The following is a 21,642-nucleotide window of genomic DNA, read 5'->3' as shown; positions in this document are numbered from 1 at the left end:
CGCCCCGCATCTCCAATTTTTTTTTTGTGCTTGACACCGCAACACCGCAGCACCGCAGCACCAGCAACCCCAAAACACCACCCTTGCACCCTACAATCAACATCAACAATCAAAATGCCACACACCTCCCGCAAAAAGAAGCCCACCACCAGCACCAGCACCGGCCCCACCAAACGCACCACAATCACCGACGCGACCGGCTGGACGCACGTCACGACGACAGGCAACGCCCATCGCGCGCATCGCCAACACCGTCCACAATCCCACCCACACCCACACCCACAGCCAGAACAACAACCACAACAACCAGAACTACTCACCCCGGCCGAAGCCCCCAAATTCCTCACCCTCCCCTCCCTACTCACGCAATACCACACCCACCGCACGAAATGGACCGCCTCCACCACCGCCGCGACGCTGACCGCGACGGTGCGGCGGGAGTTTTGCCTCGAGCATGAACAACAACACCAACAAGAACAAGAACCAGCCCTACCAGAAACAACCCGAGAAGAACCGCAGACGCAAACAGAACCACACCTGGAACCAGAACAAACACAGAGAACAGAACAAGGAGCGCAATCCACCACCCCCACCACCCCAAGAATAACCAATATAATCTGCATCGGCCTCGGCAGTCCGAGCGGCTTCCTGCGCGGGGGATGGGTGGATCGTCGCAGCGTCTCGCTCTACCAACTCAATGCGTTGATGAGTGTGGTGGAGTGTTTGACTGGTATGCCTAACAGCCTATACCAATCCAAAACAGCCCTTACCCCTAGGCGCCTCCCCCCCCCCCCCCCCCCCCGCATAATCATCTACTACCACTACACAAATAAAAACTAACACACCAGTCAATTAACTAGCGAATCCAACAACATCCACAGTCCAAATCTACGCCCAAGATCCCGTCTTCAACGCGCTCGATCGCCAACTCCTTGCCGCCCTGGGGATCACCGTCGTGGAGCATCCGGACGGGTTCGGGAAGGTCAACTCAAATTCGCTGCTGTTCTGTCCCGGGGCGGAGAAGGCGCATCTCGAGGTGCTGCTGGCGCGGAATCCGGCGGGGGTGGTTGGCGGGCCCTTGGAGGATACGGGCTCCGACGGGATCGAGCGGTTCGTGGCGCGGACCGGGTCGGTGCGGTTGCCGCGGTTTGAGGAGCTGAAGGAGGCGTTTTGGGAGATGCGAGTCTATCATTATACCCAGCCGATCGAGGAAGAAAACCGCGAAGACTGATGGGTGAGAAAGGAGTAGTGTGGAAAACCAAACCAGGATTACATCTGAAGGGCACGACTCAACCAGGGCACGAGGACAGGCAAGTCTCCAGCAAACGCAAGTATAGATGATATTTGCAAGTAACTGTCGGTGGCTTAAGACCATCACTATCAACAAACTATATACAGACACCCTCAACAATCATCCTAGCTTGGCACGGGAGGTAACATGAACAGCCCCCCCAACAGTCGAGGACAACACCGCCACCGTCACATCTGTGCAAAGAGATAAACAGGAAGCGCAAAACACCGCAAAGAGATTCAGAACAAGCCATTAGTCCGTGCATCGTTAAAACATGGTGTATGTCGGAGATTCGTGTGTACATCGAAAGACCCATGACACTAATAGTCGGGACTTGAATAGAGTGTAGTCGGTGGAAAGCGCGACACCTCATGTAGCGGTCTTGCCGCCGCAGTCGGGGATTTTCAGGCCTGGTTTCAGCTTGCGAGCTGCATCCATCAATCCCCATTTGTCCTCCCATTCTTCGCCTTCGATGTTGTACTGAACCTTCCAAGGCTCATCAAAGGCCTCGAACCTGTGATCGGTTAGAATTAGGCACACGATAAGGAAAAGATTGACGTACCAGAAATACTCGGTCCCATTCTCCAAAGCCTGGCACACCCAGTCGGCCATGAATTGATTCATTTCGTCAACACCTGCTACAGCTCCCTGAGTATCATTTTCGCAGTTGTCGCCATCGCCACAATCATTCCCTCCACCGCTAGGCCAACCCACTTCCGAGATGATCTGCTGCTTGTTGGTGCCTGCAGTCAGCGGAGCATCGTGGTTTTGCCAGAAAGTCCAGGTCCAACTGGCTGCCTCGGTGGCTTTAACACCGCCAAAGAACGGATGGATATTGGACATGACGAAGTCGGCTGCCTGGACCAGCTCCTGATTCCAGTTGTCACCCAGGTCTGATGTCCCCACGGGGAGGTCGATGCTATTTTGCTTGAAGTGGTTTTTGACGTCAGTCATGTAGCTGATCAGGGTTGTCTGGGCAGTTGCAATGTCTGGGCCTGCGCGATATAGAGCTTCGTTCCCGATGATAGCTCCCTTGAAGATCGAGGTGTTGTTTGCGTCATCGATGATGTTGTAAAGCTGTTTGACTTGGCGCTCGCTCGTTGTTTGGTTGCTGTCAATCCACACACCCAGCCAAAGCTTCATGTCGGTCAACTCGAGGCGGTCGATAGCAGTAAGCACCATCTCTGTTTGGTTGCAATCTGTACCATATAGTCGGATCGTATTGGTCAATTGCGAGAGAACCGCGAGGTCGCGCGTGACATTGTTTTGGGAAGGAGGATACTTCAAACAAAGCGGGTACTGCACTCCCCACGGCGTATAATCCACTCCCGGGAAGACCTTGTGCAGATTAGCATTATTCATCAAATCCTTGATCTCCGAAGAATCTTTATCAAGCAGTCCATCAGACGAGTCCGAAGATCCGTCCGAGGAACTGCCCGAGGAACTGCCCGAGGAACTGCCCGATCCGTCTGCTGCAGCCGAGCCATCGTGACTCCGGTTACCCAAAATGCCCCCGACAGCTCCCCCGACAATGGCAGCCACGATAATGAACGCGAGGGTGAGTCCCACAATCCACGCGCGCTTCCGCCGACTTGCTCCGGCTATCGAGCCAGCTCTCTGTCCTTTCTCGGCTGCTTCCAGCCCTGGGCCAGGAACCGGTCCATACGACGGACTGGAGTCTTTCTTCCCCCCAAACAAGCCCCTCAAACCACCTAGAAGCCCACCTGTAGCGGCTCCCCCAACGGCGGCAGCACCTGCTGTTCCGTTAAAGCTCTGATTACTCGACGGCGACACACCCTTCGGCGCCACGTTGACAAACCCATCGTCCCCGTCATCTGCAATCTCATCCGGATTGAACGTGAGCGGGTAGTTTTGCGTAGAATAAACCGATTGCCGTTGGTAGGGCCCTTCACTGAACGCCCCCACCCCCTGATAAGGACTATCTTGAACGCTGTGCTGAGAAGGCGCCGTAGTCGGCGTCAACTGTCCCGGGACTGCACCCGCCGCGCCCAGCGCAACATTCGACCCGTAAGAATCGCGCGGTCGCAGGGTTTCTGAGCTGGCGTAAAAGGTGCCTTCTGAATGTGGCGGCGGTGCGGGGATATACGGATTCTCGGCGCCAGTGGTGTGATAATTTCGTTCTGCGGGGACATTGTACAATGGACCGGCTGTTTCCCTGAAAGCGTCAACACCACTCTGGCGGTCATGGGTATTAGCAACGCCAAGGGCGATACCACTGATGCCTCCGCCCACGGCCGAGGGCCCCATATTGTCAATCCCCGGCGTTGCGGTGAACTGCGTGCGTGTGTGCTCCAAGCTCCGACCTTCCGGCACCGGCTCTAAATTCCCGTCGTTGTACGTTTGAATGTGTCTCTGGTGTGATGCGATAGTACGATTCATGTCCATGTCGCTGTAGTACCTGCTGTCCATAAGACGCCCCTCTTCTGGTGATGAACGCTGGCGGGAACCTGCGACCACCGCCCCGTCATCGCCCTCGCTGTAACTAGCAACCCGGTTCAGACCGGACATGGCTGTGAAAGAAACGACTGGTCACGCCAAGGTGGCGCCGGACGGCTTTGTAGGAAGTAGAGCCGAGTAAAGAAGAAAATAAAAGCCTAGATAAGATAAAGATAGATGGAGGAGATGCCAGAGAGTTATATGAAAACAGGAAAAGAAACGCAGCTTTGCACAAAGCAAGGCGGGAGGCAACGGCTTGGCGGGCTGTCCTGAAAATAGCAGCACAATCAGGCAGGGACGAAGGAAAAGCAGCCGACAAGGTTTGGGTTTGAGCAGCGATGGGAGGTCAATAATACTGGAGCGAGGAAGCGACTGAAACGAGAACAGCTGCTATGGGCAAGCGGGAACCACGGTTACTCTTCTCGGATGACCATGGGAAAGTCCCAGGAACGATGGCGAACGATAATGAAAGGTGACAGCGATACGATTTCATGAAACCTAAATGGTCAGCGCGAGAAGAACCGTCTGGACGCATTCATACGTAGCGAACAATGCGGGAGATAGTTAGATGTCTTAGATGGGGTGACGTGAGGGGGAGGGGAGAAGAGAGAGGGAGGCAGCGGATGGGATTCCTCACATACCAATTCTAGATTGAATGTAATCGAGTAGATGAATTAAGTAACTCCGTAGGAAGAATCGGGAGAGAAAACAAGCGAGCTCGTATTATTGAAGGCATTACCGCATGCATCGCTGGACTTGTGATTGTGGCGGCTGGTGGACCAGGCAACGAAGAGTCAAGTAGGTTAGTAACTACTCCGTACTAGGAGATTGAAGGTAAGAGGGAAGAGCGAAAGCGGCCAGTCAGTGAGTCGGAACTATGCAGTGCGGAGAAGAGAAGAACCTCAGGCCGCTCAGGGTCCAGTGACACCACGGGTTAAGTTAGTTCAGGGTCTGCCACTAATCCCCTTCCGGGCTTATCCGACCTCCGGACGCGGACTGCCAGGGCAGTAATCCATGAACACAACCGGTCATGAAATCGAGAGTATGTACGACTTCACCCGCTGAAATTGACATCTTTCAGTCATAATATCTTGCTCGTCAATCTACACCCCACCCACTCCTCTCCCTCATGCAGCACGAAATGTGTCCTACCCACCCTCGGAGATCACGTCGTGGCGCGTCGTAAGCCACCCAGCGAACAGATACTTGTCTTAGACTTACGTCGAGAATTCGCTGTTTCTTTGCTCGAGATGGCGCAACGAGGCACAAAGTCATGCAATGGCACCAACATAAAAAATAAATGAAGAAGAGCGAGCCTCGTCCCTCCTTCCGACACTATGCGCAGTGGAACGAATCGTACATACAGCATACTCATAAGCGAAACATATTTCACAATGAGACAGCCACGCCCGCGAAACCTTCTCCCAAACCAAACCAAACCAGGTCATAATGTCATCTTGTCATTCATGTCCAGCGCAGCGTCTGTAGTTTCATCATCAATCGTCACGAAAAGAATACAAATGTAAGCCAAATAGATTATACGACAGACCGAAGAAGTCTCACACGATCCACCACCGGATCTCGCGAGACCACCATAAGTTTCCCCTTACCGTCATGGTCTCATTTCAGCGCAATATCTACAACTCATTCGCCATCCGTGATGTTCCGCAAAAGATATCTCATCACATGTTTCGGAGAGACGAAAAGGAGTGGGTGCAGCGAGAGGCGGCACAAGTGCCGCAAGAAAGTGTAAAAGTGTCACATAAGAGAAGGGCGTGGCGAGATAGAAAGGAGAATCGTAACAGAGCAGTCGCGGAGCAGCGAACCGGACTTTTGCTCGAAAGTGGATGAGTTCATGATGGGAATTTCAAGCTTCAACTTCTTCAGCACTGCGTCGGGAGGCCGACAAAATATGTGCCGTGGCGTCTCGGGCTGGTGTGACTCGTCGCTTGCGCTCGAGGAAGCGTCGCTTTCCCGCTCGCGTCTCAAAATGTTGCGGAATTGCCGAAGCTTCTTGGCCCTCCGCTAGCATTGCGGCGCGCATCTTGTTACGGTATGCATCCACTATTACTCCCCAGAAATCATCGGAGTTAGTAATTGTCATCGATACGCGAACTTACTGCAACATTGAACTTCCTGAGAGCAATGTCACTACACCAAGAAACAAAAGGAGCACGTACGGGATCGCTGCAGAAACATCATCCGTCCTGCAAAGACTCGGCTTTGGCTCCAGCTTATCCGGTAGGCCAGGTCGTTGAGGAGAACCTCCTTTCGCCGTCGGCCTCGAGACAATCGTGGAACTGCAATCTCACTTTCACCATCGATCTGAGGAACGGGAACCATGACTCTTCCAGCTGTTGGTAGTTCTTCGTCTTCGTCGTCCAGCTCGGAGTGATCCTTGATGAACCGGTTGCCAGGCACAACAGAAGTGCGAGGGCTTCGCATTTGGACGGGGAAATAGGTCCGGGGAAATACCGAGTTCATCCTACGATAGGAGTCCGGAATCTCATCCATGTCAACTAGGTCCAAAGAAACCTTAACCCGGACGCGGGCACCCCGTTGGGTGTCGTCCACGAGTATAAATTTGCGAGGCTTTCCCCCGGGAGGAGTGCCGAAGAGAGCTTCAATGCTGGGGTTTTGCTCATCCTCGTCCTCGTCCACTTCTTCAATGCGGCTAGCAGTCGCCACAGTTGGGGGCCGCCCTAGACCCCCTATACCACTCTCACGGAGAAGTGGCGGTATCGAAGGGCCTCGCGGTCCTCCGCCAATACTCCCCACTGTGGGATAGGAGTGAAACCCATGGAACACTTGAGCATTGCGGATCTCTGTCGGGGATGGTCCAGGTGGCGGATGATCTGAGGTAGGCGGACGGTGGATACCGTTCGAAAAGTCAGGAGGACCTAGTAAGGACATTATGACAATTATGAGATTAGCCTACGCAAGACGTAAAGTGTCGTGGCTGAAGCAAACAAAAGCGGATTCGGCGGACTTGAAACACACACAAGGCAAATCGGGTATGATGAACGAGAAGTAAACAAGATAGAAATACATAGGGTACAAGATCCATCATTTAGTGAGAGTGGGCCAGTTGTCGTTATCCTTCCCAATGGACTTGACGCAGGTTTGCATGATACAACATGATAGACTGCTTTCGGTTTGTGCAACAGAGTCGGGACAAGAAGCACTTCACACGTGATGTTGGTACATACCGCTGATTTCCTCATGGTTTGCACCTCCATCGGGTTGGGCATGGTGATGGTGTAACTGCGGGGGACCCATGGTCAAGGGTCCCAGGCTTGGGCGGGGAGCGGCTGCAGCCATGCTGGCAGCTGGGATACCTGGAGGAACCGGCGTCGACGGTGCCATGTGGGATGGCGACTGTGCTGGAAGCCCCTGTCGTCTGTTCAGTTTAGCCATCCTTCGCACACGTCGACTTCGAAGACGTGGATCTTGGTTGCTATTCCTCCAGCTATCCACAGCTCTTTGAATCAGACCACGCTTCCCTCTTAACGCAGGGTTCAGCTCGGCCAACGCCCACCCAACGGTATTGCATTCTGTTTCGTACACCAGACGGTTACCTCGATAATTATCTTTGCCGCCGCATGCACGAGGGTATACACAGTTCTCGGACCTGAAATCCGAGCTAAGATTATCCACACTAACAGACTCAACGTCGCATCGGATGGTATACTCCATTTTCACCCGGTCTCGAGAGTATTCAAACGCAATCCACTGGACTCCGTTGCTGTCTTGTCTAACAACAAGAGGTGTCGTGGCAGGGATTGGCCCGGGTGCTGCACTAGAACTTGCCCCGACATTTGAGCTCTGATGGTGAACAGTACTAGCTGATATGGGTGCAGCCGTCGCCGCAGGGAGCGGTGGGTTTAGCATCGCCCTCTGAGAGGGAGTCGGTTGCTGCACTGTAGAGGTGGGGCTGCTGGCAATAGCACCAGTTGGGGCTTGGGTGGGATGGTGAGGCAACTGTGCGGTACTGGTCTGGTGTGGGATCATCAACGACTGGGTCGTAAGTGGATGCTGCTGAGGTGATGCATTTGGGCCGTATTGTGAAGGCTGAACAGGGTTCATTGGAGAGTACGGTGGGTAACCGTACATCTGAGACGTCATCTGCGGTGATTGTGTGTAGATGTTTCTACCGTGCGGCTCGTGGGTTTGTGACGCTACTGACGCGGGCGAACTAGACTGAGGTGTGTGATAGATCGGAGGATATGGCCTCTGCATTTGCGCGGCGGTTGCCATGATCTCAGGGGGGCCTGAGTAGTCAATAAGCCATCGCATTCAGGATAGAGATTAGGACTGACGATGTCCACTTACCACTAGATGGGTACTGACTTGGCGCACTCGCTGTCGTATAGGAGGATTGGGGCGCGTAGTAAGATTGTTCCTGCGATTGAGCGTAGGGGTGATGATGCAAAATTCCGCTCGCTAAAGGGTGAGGGGTAAAATTTCCCGAAGACAAGGTAGTCGGAGGCTGGTGGGGGGTGCCCGGTCGCTTTGGTGGTTGTATGAGGGTCGTAGGTCGGGGATGCTGAAGATGAGGGGGCTGCGCGCCTTGATATCGAAGCTTGAGTTGAGCGAGGTGTTAGCCTGAGCACTTATCATTGAGTATGGTGCTTTTCTTTCCAAATCATGTGTTTAGTGTGAGGAGATAAGAAGCATGTAGAAGCAGATGAAACGTCATTGTCAGAGATCAAGTCCTTGCCCCGGATCTGAAGCCAGAGACTGACGGAATAGAGTAAATTCATCACGCAAAAATCAAATTATTCAGGATGAAAGATGAAGAAAAGCCCGTAAAGGGAAGCCCTGAGCTCGGCATCTCGGAGCGAAGAGCGGAGAACTGTCATCGGCCGCTATGGACTTTACTACTCTCATAGCACCAGGCAGGCGTGGGTCATTGGCTGCGCTTCCTCAGGCCTCGTAAGCACGCTGATATCTCAGTCTGTGACAACCACTACAGCTGTCCCTCGGACATGCTGCGGAAGGTTGTACATCTTGATTCAGCCAGCATGACTCCGGGAATAAGCTTAAAGTCGCCGGAGAGTAGGAGAGTTGAGCCTTTGGCTCTGACGCTGTTGTGCACCAAGGAATCTCTCAGGATCATATTCTTGGATTTCAAATTGAAAGCCCTGAAATGCTCATGTGAAGTATTTCACAATCATTGGCATTTGGGGTAAAGCAAAGCGGCTCGGAGAGGGCTTGTAGCATTTGCCACATCGAGGTGTCAGTCGTAATCAACGTACAACAGAAGTCATCAGGTCGGCGGCTTGGCCAAAAGCAATGTTTGCTTGTTGTCGCGAAAGAGATTGTAAGAGTCGATAATAGCTCCCCTCGTCGGGATATGGTCGGGGTCGATATCGCCAATTGTTGCCAGGTGCCTCCTGGGAGAGATGATGCGCGGGAGACTGGGTTGTCCTTGGATGGAGGCCAAGCCACGAACCCGATACGATACAATTGAAGAAAAGAAGGCGCAGAAGAAGCAAAGCAGGGAATCGCGACAGAGAAAGGAAGGATATCAATACAGAGTCTTAAGGTAGCGAATGATGGAAGAGACAGGAAGATAAGGAAAGTAGCAGAGAGAGAGAGAGAGAGAGAGAGAGAAAGAAGAGAGAAGCACTCACGGGATCTTCTGCAGGCTCGTCTTTGAATTTAGTTGCGGGTGGATGAGCTAGGTCAGTCTGAACCATAGCGGTCATGACTGACCTCAAATGGCCTCAAAAGATGTATTCCTTGTTTTGATTCTGTTCCTCCTCGTAGGTGGATGATTGTTTTGTCTCTTTCCTGGTGTTCTTTCCTTTCCTCTTTTGTTATCTTTGGTAATTTGTGTTCGTTTTTATTGGCGATAATAGAAAATGATATAGGAAGAGAACCAAGAAGACATAGAAGGATATTTGTTTCTTTTTGTTTTGGAAGGGGAGGATTCGAAGTCGAGTCCCGACGGGAAGATGGAGGAAGTAGATGGGAAAGGTCTCGAGAGAGAGAGAGGAGGGGGGCGGCACCACAACGGTTGCGGGAAGGATATCTTGACTAGGGACAGACGAACAGGTAAGGACCAAAGTTAAAGAGAGGCTGAAGGGCAACGGTAGTGGCTCGCTGTTCTGTGTGGCTTTGGACTGGACTGGGGGAGGGGAAGGGATGTCTGTCTCTCGGGGTGTGTATGTGTGTGGGAAGGGAAGAAAGCAAAGGCCTGGCTGGCTCAATGGGTTGGTTAAACGGTGCGATGCGAGTGCGACTGTAATGTGGAGGGTCCAGGGTCGTTATTTAGCTGCGCAGGAGACCCATCCTTCATCACTACAGAATATTCCCAATCAACAACTATCCCGGATCAGGAATGGGATACAAGACTAAGATCTTTGGGAAAGGGGAAATTGTAAAAAAAAAAAAAAATGAAAGATGAAGGGAGAGGGGAAAGAGAGAAGAGGGGACTTGGAACAGAAAGAAAAAGAAAAATATTATAAAATAAAATAAGAGTTACAGTGAAAATAAATTAAATTAAATCTAGAAAAAATATTCCTTGGGGGAATTGAAAAATAGAAAAAACAGAAAATGGGCAATCAAAAACAGCAGCGATGAAGGGCAGGACAGCGTCAGAGTGGTTAGTGGAGATATCAGAGTGAGCTTGTTACTAGCGGGAAGGTGGTGTAATATTGACCAGGATGGATGCAGGACAGAAGAAGGGCCAGAGACAACCGCGACAATATTGAGTGTGAGGTAGAAAATCGACGAGACAAGCATTGACCGGCAAAAAAAGTATCAGTTATGAATATCAACAGTCCCTAAACACCTTGAAGGGATTGAACACAGCCTGCAGCGACATGGTGGTGAAAACAATCAGCAATTACAGGAGCACGGAAGGGAAATCGACGGGGAACAGAAATGCAGTGTAGATGCTCCTCCTGCCATGCTGGAAAGAAGAAAAAAAGAAAAAGAAAAATGGTTAGAAAAATGCAACATGCTTGCAGCAGAAAATGGCTGTCTGCTCACATTTGGTCCTCGAACACCATTTCTTGGGTTGATAATTGTTTGTTTGACAGGCAAAGTGACCTCGGTGAAGTGGGTATAGGTGGGCGGATGGGGTGACTGGGGTTGAAAGGAGGAAAGCCTCGCCAATGCACTTGAAACTGGGTAAACAGCGCAGACACCAGGCATTTCACTTCTCCGAAGTAAAAACCAATTCGCATTTGGAAAAAGGTCCAACAAAGATGGAACAAAGAACCGCAGCAGCCCAGTAACGAAGAGACTGGCATGCGATGCAAAACATTGAGTTTATCGCGGATCGAATGCATTCAGAGTTTCCAGAGCCCCTCGACAGATAGGTTCATGGGCGACTTAGCAGAAGAATGAAACCAGAACCCCTGAAAGAACGGCATCACTTTGACAGTATTCACCATTGTTCATCCGTAGGAATAGTAGAGCACACCGTATGCATGTATGCATGTACCGTACATATTATGTCCACGGGCTGCCAATCAATTCTCCGCAGACAGATCTACCACCTGGAGCTAGAACCTCAGGTTCAAATGCTTACTACAACCGAGTCAATACTGGGATTCTGGTGATTCAGATCCTCTTAAAATGAGGTCTGTCTGAGAACCTGCAGCTAGGTAACTAGGTAACTTAAGAACTGTCTATTATTATTCCCACGCTGTCGACACACATGGGGAAGGGACCAGTGGGTCTGTCTTGAGGGTCAGTGTCTACCGTACCATTAACTTAGGTATACCCATAATTATAGATCGCGTTGGACTACCGTAAATAGCCATCAGACTCAATAGGAATAACAGTACGCCCAGACCTGCTTGAGGCGATGTTGCATTCTCCGTCCAGACCTTGGACTGCGAGTATGCGATTACTTTTCCGACCAGTGACGAGGATGAATTGTTCCAGAAGATAAAGTAAGAATTGAATCAACGCAAAATTTCCCATTGGCATGTTTGTGCTGCAATATCCACTCAGGTGGTCATTTTAGGTTTGCGATGGAGGCGAAAATTGGCTGGTCTGGAATGAATGATGGTGGAAGATTGGCGGCGGGAGGATTAGGCACGATACAGTAGCCGTTAGTTTAGTCCGATGGATGGTAACTTATCAGTACAATCCATTACATTACCACTGTGTCCGTACAGCATGATACCACCTCAGTGACCTCATCCTTTCAAGACTTTCAATCCATCCTTCTTCTGTTGTTGAGATAGGCTTGGAACTCTATAGCGTGGCATCGAAGAGGCCACAGGCAATAACAGTCTTTGAATTACTTACCCGAGCAGTCCAGGAGGATGATGATCGATAAGGTCAGTGGGCCAGTGGCCCTTAAGAACAGACCAGGCCGGTGCCGTGCCCTGACAGCCAGCCAACCTCCACTCGATGTGCATGGAGCCATGGATGATGGTGATGTTGCCTCGATGAGATCGTCTTAGGACAGACAGTATGTGTAAGTAGTTTGGCGATAACTAAAGAGAACGACACCTGCATCAGCAGTTCAATTTTAGCTCACCCAAAACTGGTGGTTCTAGCCTCAGTTTTCATTTCTCTATTTTGGATTTTATTTTATTTTCTTTTCTTTTCTTTTCTTTTTTTCTTTCATTTCTTCTCCTCGTTTAGTCCACGGGACGTTCAGACCTACCAGAGAGAAAAATACCGCCATACGCGACCCGACTCGATCTGGTTACACTCCGGTAAGAGAACAGCCGATCTGACTTGCTGCTGTCAGCCTTGTGCCCACTTTCCCGCAAGCGCCACACCACCATTACCATCACCACCTCCACAACGATTCATTCCTCCATCTCCTCCCTCCGGGGCCTCCCACTAATCAAGATCATTCTGCTCACCACATATGGATTAGAACCCGTCAAGTCCAGACCTGGGCATAAATTGCTTGATGGATGGGTTGCAATTGTTGCAACTGAATGCCGTCATCGCTCATAGCACACATACTCTCTCCTAAATCTCCCATTAGCGAGCTTGATTTGAATGAACAAGGAGACTGCCTACCAGTGCAGTCGACGAATAATCCCTTCTCCTCTTCTCGCTCATGGACAGGCGACGCATTAGTCATTCATCCATGTTCCCCGAGGTCACTGCTGCTACAGATTGTGCAACCCCAGCCCATAGCCTGCAAAGCGGCTGATCATTCATTGCCATTTTGGTGGTTTTCTGATCCTGCCGCTTCCCGGCAGCTAGCTTCCTGCATCAATCATGCCTTAATGAACAGCTACGTCCCTAGTTATTGATTCGAGGGAAGGAAGACAAGCCCTCACTCACGGCAGTGATCGAGTCACTCTCGAAACCAAAAGTTGTTCGCAGCTTGATAAAGAGAGGAGAGACGGACTCATAGGATCGCACGGGTCCTCCATCCACTTACCGAACTTCTGCCCGTTGCCCCAAACGCCTTCCTGAGGGTGAAAGTTGGCCTGTCAAATACTATCAGTGACTTGGCTCCACCAGGCCTTTCGAGCAATCAGACGGTGGCTTCCGCGGTAGTGGGGCTTGGCACGGGCATTGAGAAGGGAATTATGATTCTTTTGAGTATGCCAGCAGAGATCAACAAAAGCTCATAAACGCTACCACAGTCCCTCCGTATCTATGGGCAAGCGTTGTCAACATTCGTGAATATGGTACTGGGTTGAGGGAAAAGACAGTTATTTTTCCTCACCCAAGCTATTGATGCGCTTTGTTGCCATTTTGAGCTAAATCAAGCGCCGTAGGAACATCCCTCGTGCATCGATTCCATGTGAGCCTGTCGGGACATATGTATGCCAGAGCTCGTCATAACCTTCTGTCTCGGATGATAAGACAACCGCTGTTCAACCTATGTTGTGTTCGTCCACCGACCAGTCACAACATATGCGGCACGCGTTCAGCAGGTAAGCATCGTTTGTACTCCGTACTATGCTGCGCATATGGGGCCTCCTTTTGTCCGATATCCCAGCATCGATGTTGCGAACTCCACTTAAAGGGTTTGGTGCAGACCAGTTCCGCGCAGGTGTTAACAAAACCTCACGTTCTCCTTCGGAGGGCGATTCCTGACGAAGGGAAAGATGGAACTGGAGATTTTCCCAAGGAGGCTAGTCAAGTCGTCGTAATCGAGGGATTCTGCTACCGGCATGACTGGCTCCCGCACTCGAGAGATCGAGTCTCTGTGAGTAAATAGGTACTGTACCATATACTCAGGGAGGCCATGTGTATGGCCTGCTCACGGGCGGGTGGGGTTCTTAGGCTGAACTAGGCTGAACGCAAGCAACGGTCTCAGACTTGGGGAGCTTGCCATTGGCATGCAACTCTCTGATCGATGCAGGGTGTTTGAGATGGTGTTCATTGTTCCGTGCCTCCCTCCGGTCGCTTGCCGCTCACCGGCCGATTTCTTGATTCCTCAATAGCTTGGAGGGAGTACTGTACGTACTATCTATCTCTTTCTGCAAAGTTACCCCTCCTACTCTTCTTTCTCCTACCTACTTTGTGGTATTACATAGTACTGTATTTCTTTTGGCGGATGCATGACACTAAGCATGATTGGTTCCAAATAGTCCTCTATTCTCTGTCGTTCCCACCCGAGTGACCTTGTAATCTACGTCGCAAAGGCTAGAAGCCCGAGTCAATGCGACAAGTGCAGTAGAGTAAGTTGATCATGAAGATAGCAACTGACTGCACAGACAGTCTTCCGTCGGGGCACGGAACCGAAGTCAATACATAATACGGTACTGCGCACAATACATGACAGAATACGGCAGAACGATACGACCCTGACAGGAGCACTGCTTCTTACCTATCTTTAATGCCTCTCTCATCCTTTGATTATCATCCGACCTTATAGATGACCTTCTCGTCCCGAGCCTTACCTGGCCCACTATTCCCTGGGATGACCATATTTGCCTTACTGATGATTTGATCAGGCGAAAGCATATAAACAACATGCGTCTGACAGTACGGGAAATTGTGGAGAGGCCGTGCTCCCAAACGATCAGGCGTGTCGATTGAGTTGGTGGAAATTAGGAGTGGTTAGTGGCCCGGTTCAACGCGCAGACTAGGGTACCGTCTAGCTGCTGGTGATTACTAGTCGTTAGCATGGTCTCTATGGGACCTGGTGAGGTGCCCATTCGGTCGAAGTTTTCTTGATCAAGTGGGGAAAGTTGCCTGTCACCGTCAACATCATTATCAACAAGGAGACGGATGCCCATGCGATGATGACACTTAGCTTTTGCCAATGTTCAAAGACGCGGTCGGCCTGCGAATGAGGGTGCACCCACTTTGTCTGATCAACGCGCTTGGAGTTCGTTGGCGTGGTTATCTGTCGCATGCGATGAATAAATATCTGTCGTTGCGAACTTGCCGATCTCAGACCACCAACGACTTGTTAGAGATTACGAGATCGAGCAGGCAATGGAACTGTGGGTGGCTACGAGAGTTTCAACAGCTGAAACCAACCCCAATCCCAGCCCCAACCCGAGCCATAGCGCCGAGAATGACAGGGGAAAAGCGGAGCATCAACGACATCAAGCTCGCTAGAGCAAAATTCAGGAGCCACTCTTCTAAACCGAACGACGGGGGGATTTGCTTCCGCTTCCGGCGAGGTGTCCAAATCCCAAACCAACCCCATGAAGAAATAGAAGAGCGAAGAAAAAAAAAAGAAAAGAAAATACTAGAAATAAAATTAAAGCCCCTGGGCGGATCAGCCGAACATCGCTCAGAATGTGGCCTGGTGAGTCCCCTCTGATTCTATCCAGAATCAGATCGACTGGGCGGATCCGAACCTAAGACTTCGGATCCAGCAAGCGATACTAGGTAGGAACGTTGACGATGCTGATGCAGCGGGACCGTTTACTAAAATTGAGATTGCCTAGGAACCCAGCTTTCTAGACACCAGCCAATTGATTAGATATCTACGCCAAATGGCTATTGATGGTACCTATCTCCTTCCCCTAGCCAGTTTCGCTTCGCCCGGCCATTTCCCACGAGGTCCAGGTCAGGCACAACCCTAATCGAGGACCAAACTTTAGAGGGCAGGTGATGCGACTCCCCGGCGTCCCCGCTCCAATGCTTGAAGTCATCCACTGGTTGCAATCATCGATGGATGGAGTTTCAAGCTCTCATAGCAGGTTCAATCAAAGTGAATTCTTTCACTCTTCATGACTCGTATCATGGCCTCTTAACCAGTCCTCCTTCATCCGATACTCCTAGTCTTAGTGTGTCAAACAAAAACAGGTTAGAGAAAAGACAACACTGCCCCCAAAGAAAGCGGTCGCAGTAGCTGTTGCTTTTGCAATTCCAAGGTGGAGACCTCTTTAGCTTCCCTTGGCTTTCTTTCACCCTTCTTCTTTGTCTCTCATGTTCTGCCTTTCAAATTTGTCAAACCCCGGGCGTGTCTCTGATCAAACCTGGAATCTTGCTTCCGGGTAGTGATCGGCGCCTGGGGGGTAATATGCACATCACGTTGGCCATCGCATTAAACACCCATACTAAGCCCCCGGACCCCTGTCTCGCCGTTCACTTATCTCGAAAAGACTAGGGACACTGAGGGCTCACGTCTGCCCACATCTTAAACCTCAAGGAGGATCATCCGGCTCGCTTCAATTGCCGGGGAAAATGGTCTCATCAATTAGATTGCTTCTTTGTCCTTTAGACAGAGTTCAATGTGCAGGCCGTGTTCCTCTGCTTCCCCATTTTCCCTGTTTTTTGCCTTCCAACCCCGTGGATTGACTTGTCAATCAACGTCATCACCGGCATCATCTTTGAATATGTTTTTCTGAGGAGGGGATTCAGCGACAATCATTCTGGAGTCTCATGCCACTCATGAAAAGGACATAGCCTAGCACCTACGGTGAAGCCGTGACTTCAATCAGGGCCGACCACTGGCAAGTTCGCCCCGCAGGCCGACCCCACTGGGCTAATATTAGTCTGTGATAGCCTCCGTCGAGGCCGTTTCCTAAGTCAGGGTGGCAGACTAGCCATCATCATCACATCGTCACTCCCTCTGAAGACTAGCTGGATGCAGGATAGCTCTGGAGACCACCAGATGTTTGGTGTCAACTGGCAGCCAGTCGCTATGGAATAATTATTAGTTTGCCTGGTCTACCCATTTCGTGTATGATACATACCCATCATAGTCTACGGACGCATGCCAGGCTGACTGAAGCTACCTGTGTACATTCATACTTTGCCTACTTGTCCTGGTTCTTAACCTATTCTATTGTGGAAATGAGAGTAGTGTACTCCGTACTGATAACCGCTCGATTCTGCGCATGTAAACATCCATCGAGCAAAGGTGGCAGCTGGCCATATAGTTAGCATGTAGTGTATGCGCGTGTATATTACCATACACAATACTCACATACATACGAAGTACAGTACGATACCACCATGCACCTTCCTCTTCCTTTCTTCCCTCCCTCCCTCCCTCCCTTCCTTCCTTCCCTTACGGACGGACCGGCGTCGGCTTTCCCGCGATTGTCAGTTCAGTGCATCCCACTTCAACTACCTTGTCTTCATCCACATCCACATCCACATCCACATCACCTCTCCATGGAGAGTATCTCGACTGGGGTGAATGCAATCTTGATCGGCTCGGTCCTTCTTGGCAGGAGACAGCGGCCAGCCCTAGGGATGTGGTCGACTGACTTGCCTTAGTCCTGTCGCAGCTCACCCACCCCTCGGGGTTGCTAAATCCGGACAAGAGCAAATGTTTGGTGCTCAACTGGTACCTTGGCGTTCGGCACTCTGGTGCCGATCGCGTTTTTCTTTCTTTATCTCTTTCATTCTTTCTAAATTCTGTCCTCTTACTCTATTCTCCTCATGTCCTTCGATTTCAAATCACGGGGAGGAAGCGAACCATGGAAAGAACCGAGGCTTTTTACTTTCGGGGGAGGGAGGGGATGGTGGATATGGTTCCTGTTCCCCATGGCGGGTGTCTAATCTCCCCGAATGCAACCATCCCGCGGGGGAAGAGGGTACGGTAAAGAGAGAAAAAAAATAGAGGAAAAGCGTGGGTGGGATTGGAATGAGTTATTTTTCCGGCTCCAATCTAACAGCAGGCTAGCAGGCTAGCAGCAACCCTCTAGCATCGACAAGGACCGATACTTTCCGACATGATTTGCGCGTGGATCGCGATCTAGCCACCGAAGGCTTCTCCCGCTGGAGCTCCGCTGGCTTTGGTTGTTTTGTTTCATTTTACTCACTCAGACATGGTCCGCCTAGCACTTTCTGGAGGTCTCGACTTCGGCCGGATCGGCTCCGTCTGTTCTCCATATCTGCGGCCCCATCTTCCATGGGAAGGGCCGAGAAAGCGAACGTGCTCTATACAAACATGGTATAGACCCATCAACTTGTTCTGGAGCCGGCTGGCTCTCTTGACTCAATCTGCTTGCTCTACCAGCAGGCAATCGCAACGCAAAAGAGGTATTTCTCCACCCTGGGAAGCGCACTGCTCATCAACAGATTGGTTTCTTGCCCTCATGACTAAGCTTACGCGCATCTTCTTTGTTGCGTCGCACGTTGTACGGACCCCATGAGTCAGCGGCAGGTTAATCTCGAACTTGAAAGAGAACAACATCCAACGTTTCCGTGGAATAGCGACGGGCAATAGGAGCTAGAGCACTCAAACCACCATACATCAACAAGCAAGCAGACTCCCAACCGGGCTATTCTAGACCATCCTAGGCCGATCGCTACCGAAGGCGTCATTTTACATAAGCTCCCCTCCCCGACGGAACCGCAAACTGGCCCTAGCTGGCTCGGAGGGGAGATTTTGGCACATACACATCCAGTAGTAGAATGCTTTGCCTTTAACGCCACTCTCTGCTCCAAGGGGAGGGTGGGAATTTTCTCCGCACTGTAGCCGCCTCAGTCCGGGCACGGAGCGTTATTTTAGTCGGCAGGAGAATCAGCCTGGTTGTTTATGAAGGAGGGCCCTATGATAACCTCAGCATAGCGGAGACTGCGTACGCGGCTTGATTAAGTGATTGAATCTCAGGGCTCCCGGAGCTACGAGAGGGATTGGCCCTCGTCGGAATCGGTCGGACTCATGCGGACGCCGTGCCCGGTCAACCGTCGAAGGTTTAGTGTGGGTGTGGTGGATGTGCCAGCAGGATTGGAGGGGCCGGGTTGTGGCTATAGTTTCGCCCGGATATACTGTGAAAACCCGGCTCGAATCCGAAGAATAACTCTGCTGCTTTATTTACTTGCTCTCGACTAGCCAACCGACTATTGCCGTTGTGATGCTGCTGCTGCTGCTTATTGACCATCATCATCCTTAGGTCAGTTGCCAGTTCTGCTGGCTTCCAAGCGAGCAATATGATTCGATGTTAATCCCGCTGTGGGATTCTCATTGGAGACGGTTGTTGTTTGCGATCTAATCTCCGGATTAAATTAGAGGGGCTACGTAAGTGGTGGCTTCTTTGCTTGCACTGTCGCTATCGACCTACCTATTTGGGAGTCAGGACTATGGCAGGAATTGTGACTGTACGTACAGTACTCCCATGCATCCTTCTTACCTCGATGCGACTGATCTTTCACAGAGCTCTAACTTATCGCCAGGGAAATCCGATGAGTCCCGAGCTTCCACTTTTCAATCATGATTGAAGATGATATGTAAACACCGTGTCTGCCAATCCCCCTCTGTCTGTTCAAAACGTACCCGTCCGAGCCCTAAGTGGGAAAGTAACTTAGTCGCAGTGACCGGCTGTGCGGCCCCACCATCCGCCGCGGAAATGGAGTCTCGTTCTCCATTGTGGGTGGTGAACCAGTTTCCTACTTGTATATCCACCACAATCGGAAGAATTGCTAGCCTAGCAAAACCCACTCCGTTCACTCCACTCAATTAGCCCGATCACCGTGCGAACCAGACAAGAAGGATGTCACGGGCCCAGGCCTTTCTCCTCCCCCATCAGCACTGTACCTCGACAGTTAGATCCCGTTTTTACCGTTAGTGACTTTACAGAAAGGCACAAACAAACAAGGAAAGACGGTAAGGTAAACCGCCATGAAATGGCCCTCCTCCTCCTCCTTCCACCCCCTTTCACCCCTCACACCTTGCCCAAACTTTCTCCCATCCCCTCCCTGGTCTGACAGCGGTCAATTCCACATGGAACATACATGGTTAGGTGCATAGGGCATGTCGGTCCTAATTTCCTTTATGTGTGTGGCTGCCGGGTTTACCATGGGTCCATGGGTCCATGGGTTTAACTGACCGTCTGGACCCGGGAAAATCCCCTACGCACTGACGGCGGCTAAGAACGGGTGATTGTCGACTACGATGGGATATCCTGGTTTAGTACTGTGGGTGCTCCCGCCGTAAGGGAAGGGAAGGGAAGGGAAGGGAAGGGAAGGGAAGGGATGAGGGATTGGGGATGAGATGAGGAAAAGAGGATCAGTTGCTGTTTATACTTTTTGGGTCTAGGCGTTTCCGTTCCCGGTTTGCGATTATACGCATACGTATACGGGACTTTTGATGTGGGAGTAGGTGAAGTGTAAAGTGTAAAGTGTAAAAGGTACGGAGTAGTCCGTGTAGTTGAGGGGGTGAATTTTCCTTTTCCCTTAGGGATCGTGCTAATTGTGCATTATTATGAGGAAGGTGTGGTTCAGCTTTTAGTTAGTTAGTGGCTACTAGAGCTACTGTATGATTGCTGCAATCTAGCACTACGGACCGAAGACTACGTTGCCAGAGACTAGCTAATATAGTCACTTTTCGCTAACCTACCAACTGGATAGTTCTCTCTTACTCGGAGGAGCATCTAAGCCCCTTCCCCCTCTAACATCAACAACTAAACCTAACTATAGACAGACAAATTCTACATAGTAGCACCCCCATCTCAAAGACAACAACAATAGAAACACCGGACCACCGTCCCACCACTCAACTCCCAACTCCGTCCCTCACAAAAAAAAAAAAGGGGGGGGGGGGGAAACAACGATCTCAAACCCCGACCTGCTCAGCATCATCCAAAGATGAAGTCCACAAACAAAGAAAGTATAAAGTAAAGCCCCCCCCCTTCCAGTCCTGTAGGCAATAACATTTGAACGGAACGGAGGGGGAAGAAGATCTCTTTCCTAGACAGGACAAACCCCCAATTCTCTGTCAGGTCAGGTCAGGTTATTCCCCTCTTTGATCTTTGGTCTTTGGTCTTTGCGAATCCCGCTGTCTAGTTGAGTGGAGATTTTTGCTGGCTGATTGCGATTTTGGTTTATCGTGTCGCGTCGCGGGTGTTGGGGTGGATGAAAGTGTGTGTAGGAATATGCATGTGGGCAAGGATGGTGGGGATGCAAGTAGTAAGCAAGCAGGCAGGCAGGCAGGTAAGCAGACAAGACAGGCAAGCAGGCGTATCTAGTGGGGACTGGACTTTGGCCTAGATTCTCGATTAGTTAGACGTTAGACTCTACCTTCGCGGTAGTAATATTGCTGCTGGTTTGTGTATGGATTGTATTCGTGTGGATGTGTTGTATAATATCCGTGTTTTCTGACCGGCATGAGGATGGTTCTAGGGTGTGCACAGTGGCTGAGGCGGGAAGCAGGGAGGTGTTAAGGTCAGGTACGGTCAGGTCAGGTAAGGTCAGGTAAGGATGAGAGATGCGATGAGCATGGTCAATCAGCATAGCATAATGGGATTGTTTGTCAGGTTTCAGGGGGACGAACGGTGGAGGGAAGGAAGGGGATGCTTGCGATGGCAATGGTATGTTAGGGGCAATGGGTTATCTTTTCCACGGTTTTTCCCTGCTCCTGCTCTGCTCAAGGGAGAGGGTTTATGCTGTAGTTACCTCAACATATAGTGAGTGTAGTGTACTTCTGGGGGGCGATGTAGAGGTGGGGAAGGATTAGATTGTCCGTTCTATGCTCAAGGGTGGGTTGCTTGGATTGAGTACCTAGGTATAATGTTATTGTGCTGAGCACTCACGGT

At 50.8% G+C, this 21,642-nt stretch overlaps 4 protein-coding genes across 4 annotated transcripts; 1 reads left to right on the top strand and 3 right to left on the bottom strand.

Moving 5' to 3' along the window:
- The first annotated feature begins 37 nt into the window (after positions 1-37).
- Positions 38-1,446, top strand: BO95DRAFT_227378 (SRR1 family protein). Its single transcript, XM_025581237.1, has 2 exons — positions 38-730; positions 861-1,446. Exons 1-2 carry the CDS (start codon positions 115-117, stop codon positions 1,229-1,231), a joined length of 987 nt encoding a protein of 328 aa, XP_025439290.1. The 5' UTR covers positions 38-114; the 3' UTR covers positions 1,232-1,446.
- Positions 1,447-1,660: 214 nt separating this feature from the next.
- On the bottom strand, positions 1,661-3,820 carry bgt3 (putative cell wall glucanase; the record flags this gene model as incomplete). The annotated part of the gene is made up of 2 exons (XM_025588347.1): positions 1,661-1,805; positions 1,854-3,820. The coding sequence occupies 2 exons, from the start codon at positions 3,818-3,820 to the stop codon at positions 1,661-1,663; spliced, it is 2,112 nt and encodes a 703-aa protein (XP_025439289.1).
- Positions 3,821-5,615: 1,795 nt separating this feature from the next.
- Positions 5,616-8,005, bottom strand: BO95DRAFT_466542 (uncharacterized protein; the record flags this gene model as incomplete). Its single annotated transcript, XM_025589223.1, has 3 exons — positions 5,616-5,812; positions 5,929-6,648; positions 6,958-8,005. 3 exons carry the CDS (start codon positions 8,003-8,005, stop codon positions 5,616-5,618), a joined length of 1,965 nt encoding a protein of 654 aa, XP_025439288.1.
- A 6,620-nt stretch (positions 8,006-14,625) lies between these two features.
- On the bottom strand, positions 14,626-15,295 carry BO95DRAFT_445682 (uncharacterized protein). The gene has a single exon (XM_025587201.1). It carries the CDS (start codon positions 15,051-15,053, stop codon positions 14,829-14,831), a length of 225 nt encoding a protein of 74 aa, XP_025439287.1. The 5' UTR covers positions 15,054-15,295; the 3' UTR covers positions 14,626-14,828.
- Between the last annotated feature and the right edge of the window lie 6,347 nt (positions 15,296-21,642).

The sequence above is a fragment of the Aspergillus brunneoviolaceus genome (assembly GCF_003184695.1).
Source record: "Aspergillus brunneoviolaceus CBS 621.78 unplaced genomic scaffold BO95scaffold_61, whole genome shotgun sequence".
NCBI classification, from domain to species: Eukaryota; Fungi; Ascomycota; class Eurotiomycetes; order Eurotiales; family Aspergillaceae; genus Aspergillus; species Aspergillus brunneoviolaceus.
This window is presented reverse-complemented; position numbering and strand designations above follow the sequence as displayed.

Bases quoted from the DNA above. Each gene is read 5' to 3' on its own strand.
- BO95DRAFT_227378 (XM_025581237.1), top strand. From the start codon at position 115: ATGCCACACACCTCCCGCAAAAAGAAGCCCACCACCAGCACCAGCACC. The intron at 731-860 runs GTATGCCTAACA...TCAATTAACTAG, and splicing joins TGTGGTGGAGTGTTTGACTG to CGAATCCAACAACATCCACA.
- BO95DRAFT_445682 (XM_025587201.1), bottom strand. From the start codon at position 15,053: ATGCGACAGATAACCACGCCAACGAACTCCAAGCGCGTTGATCAGACA.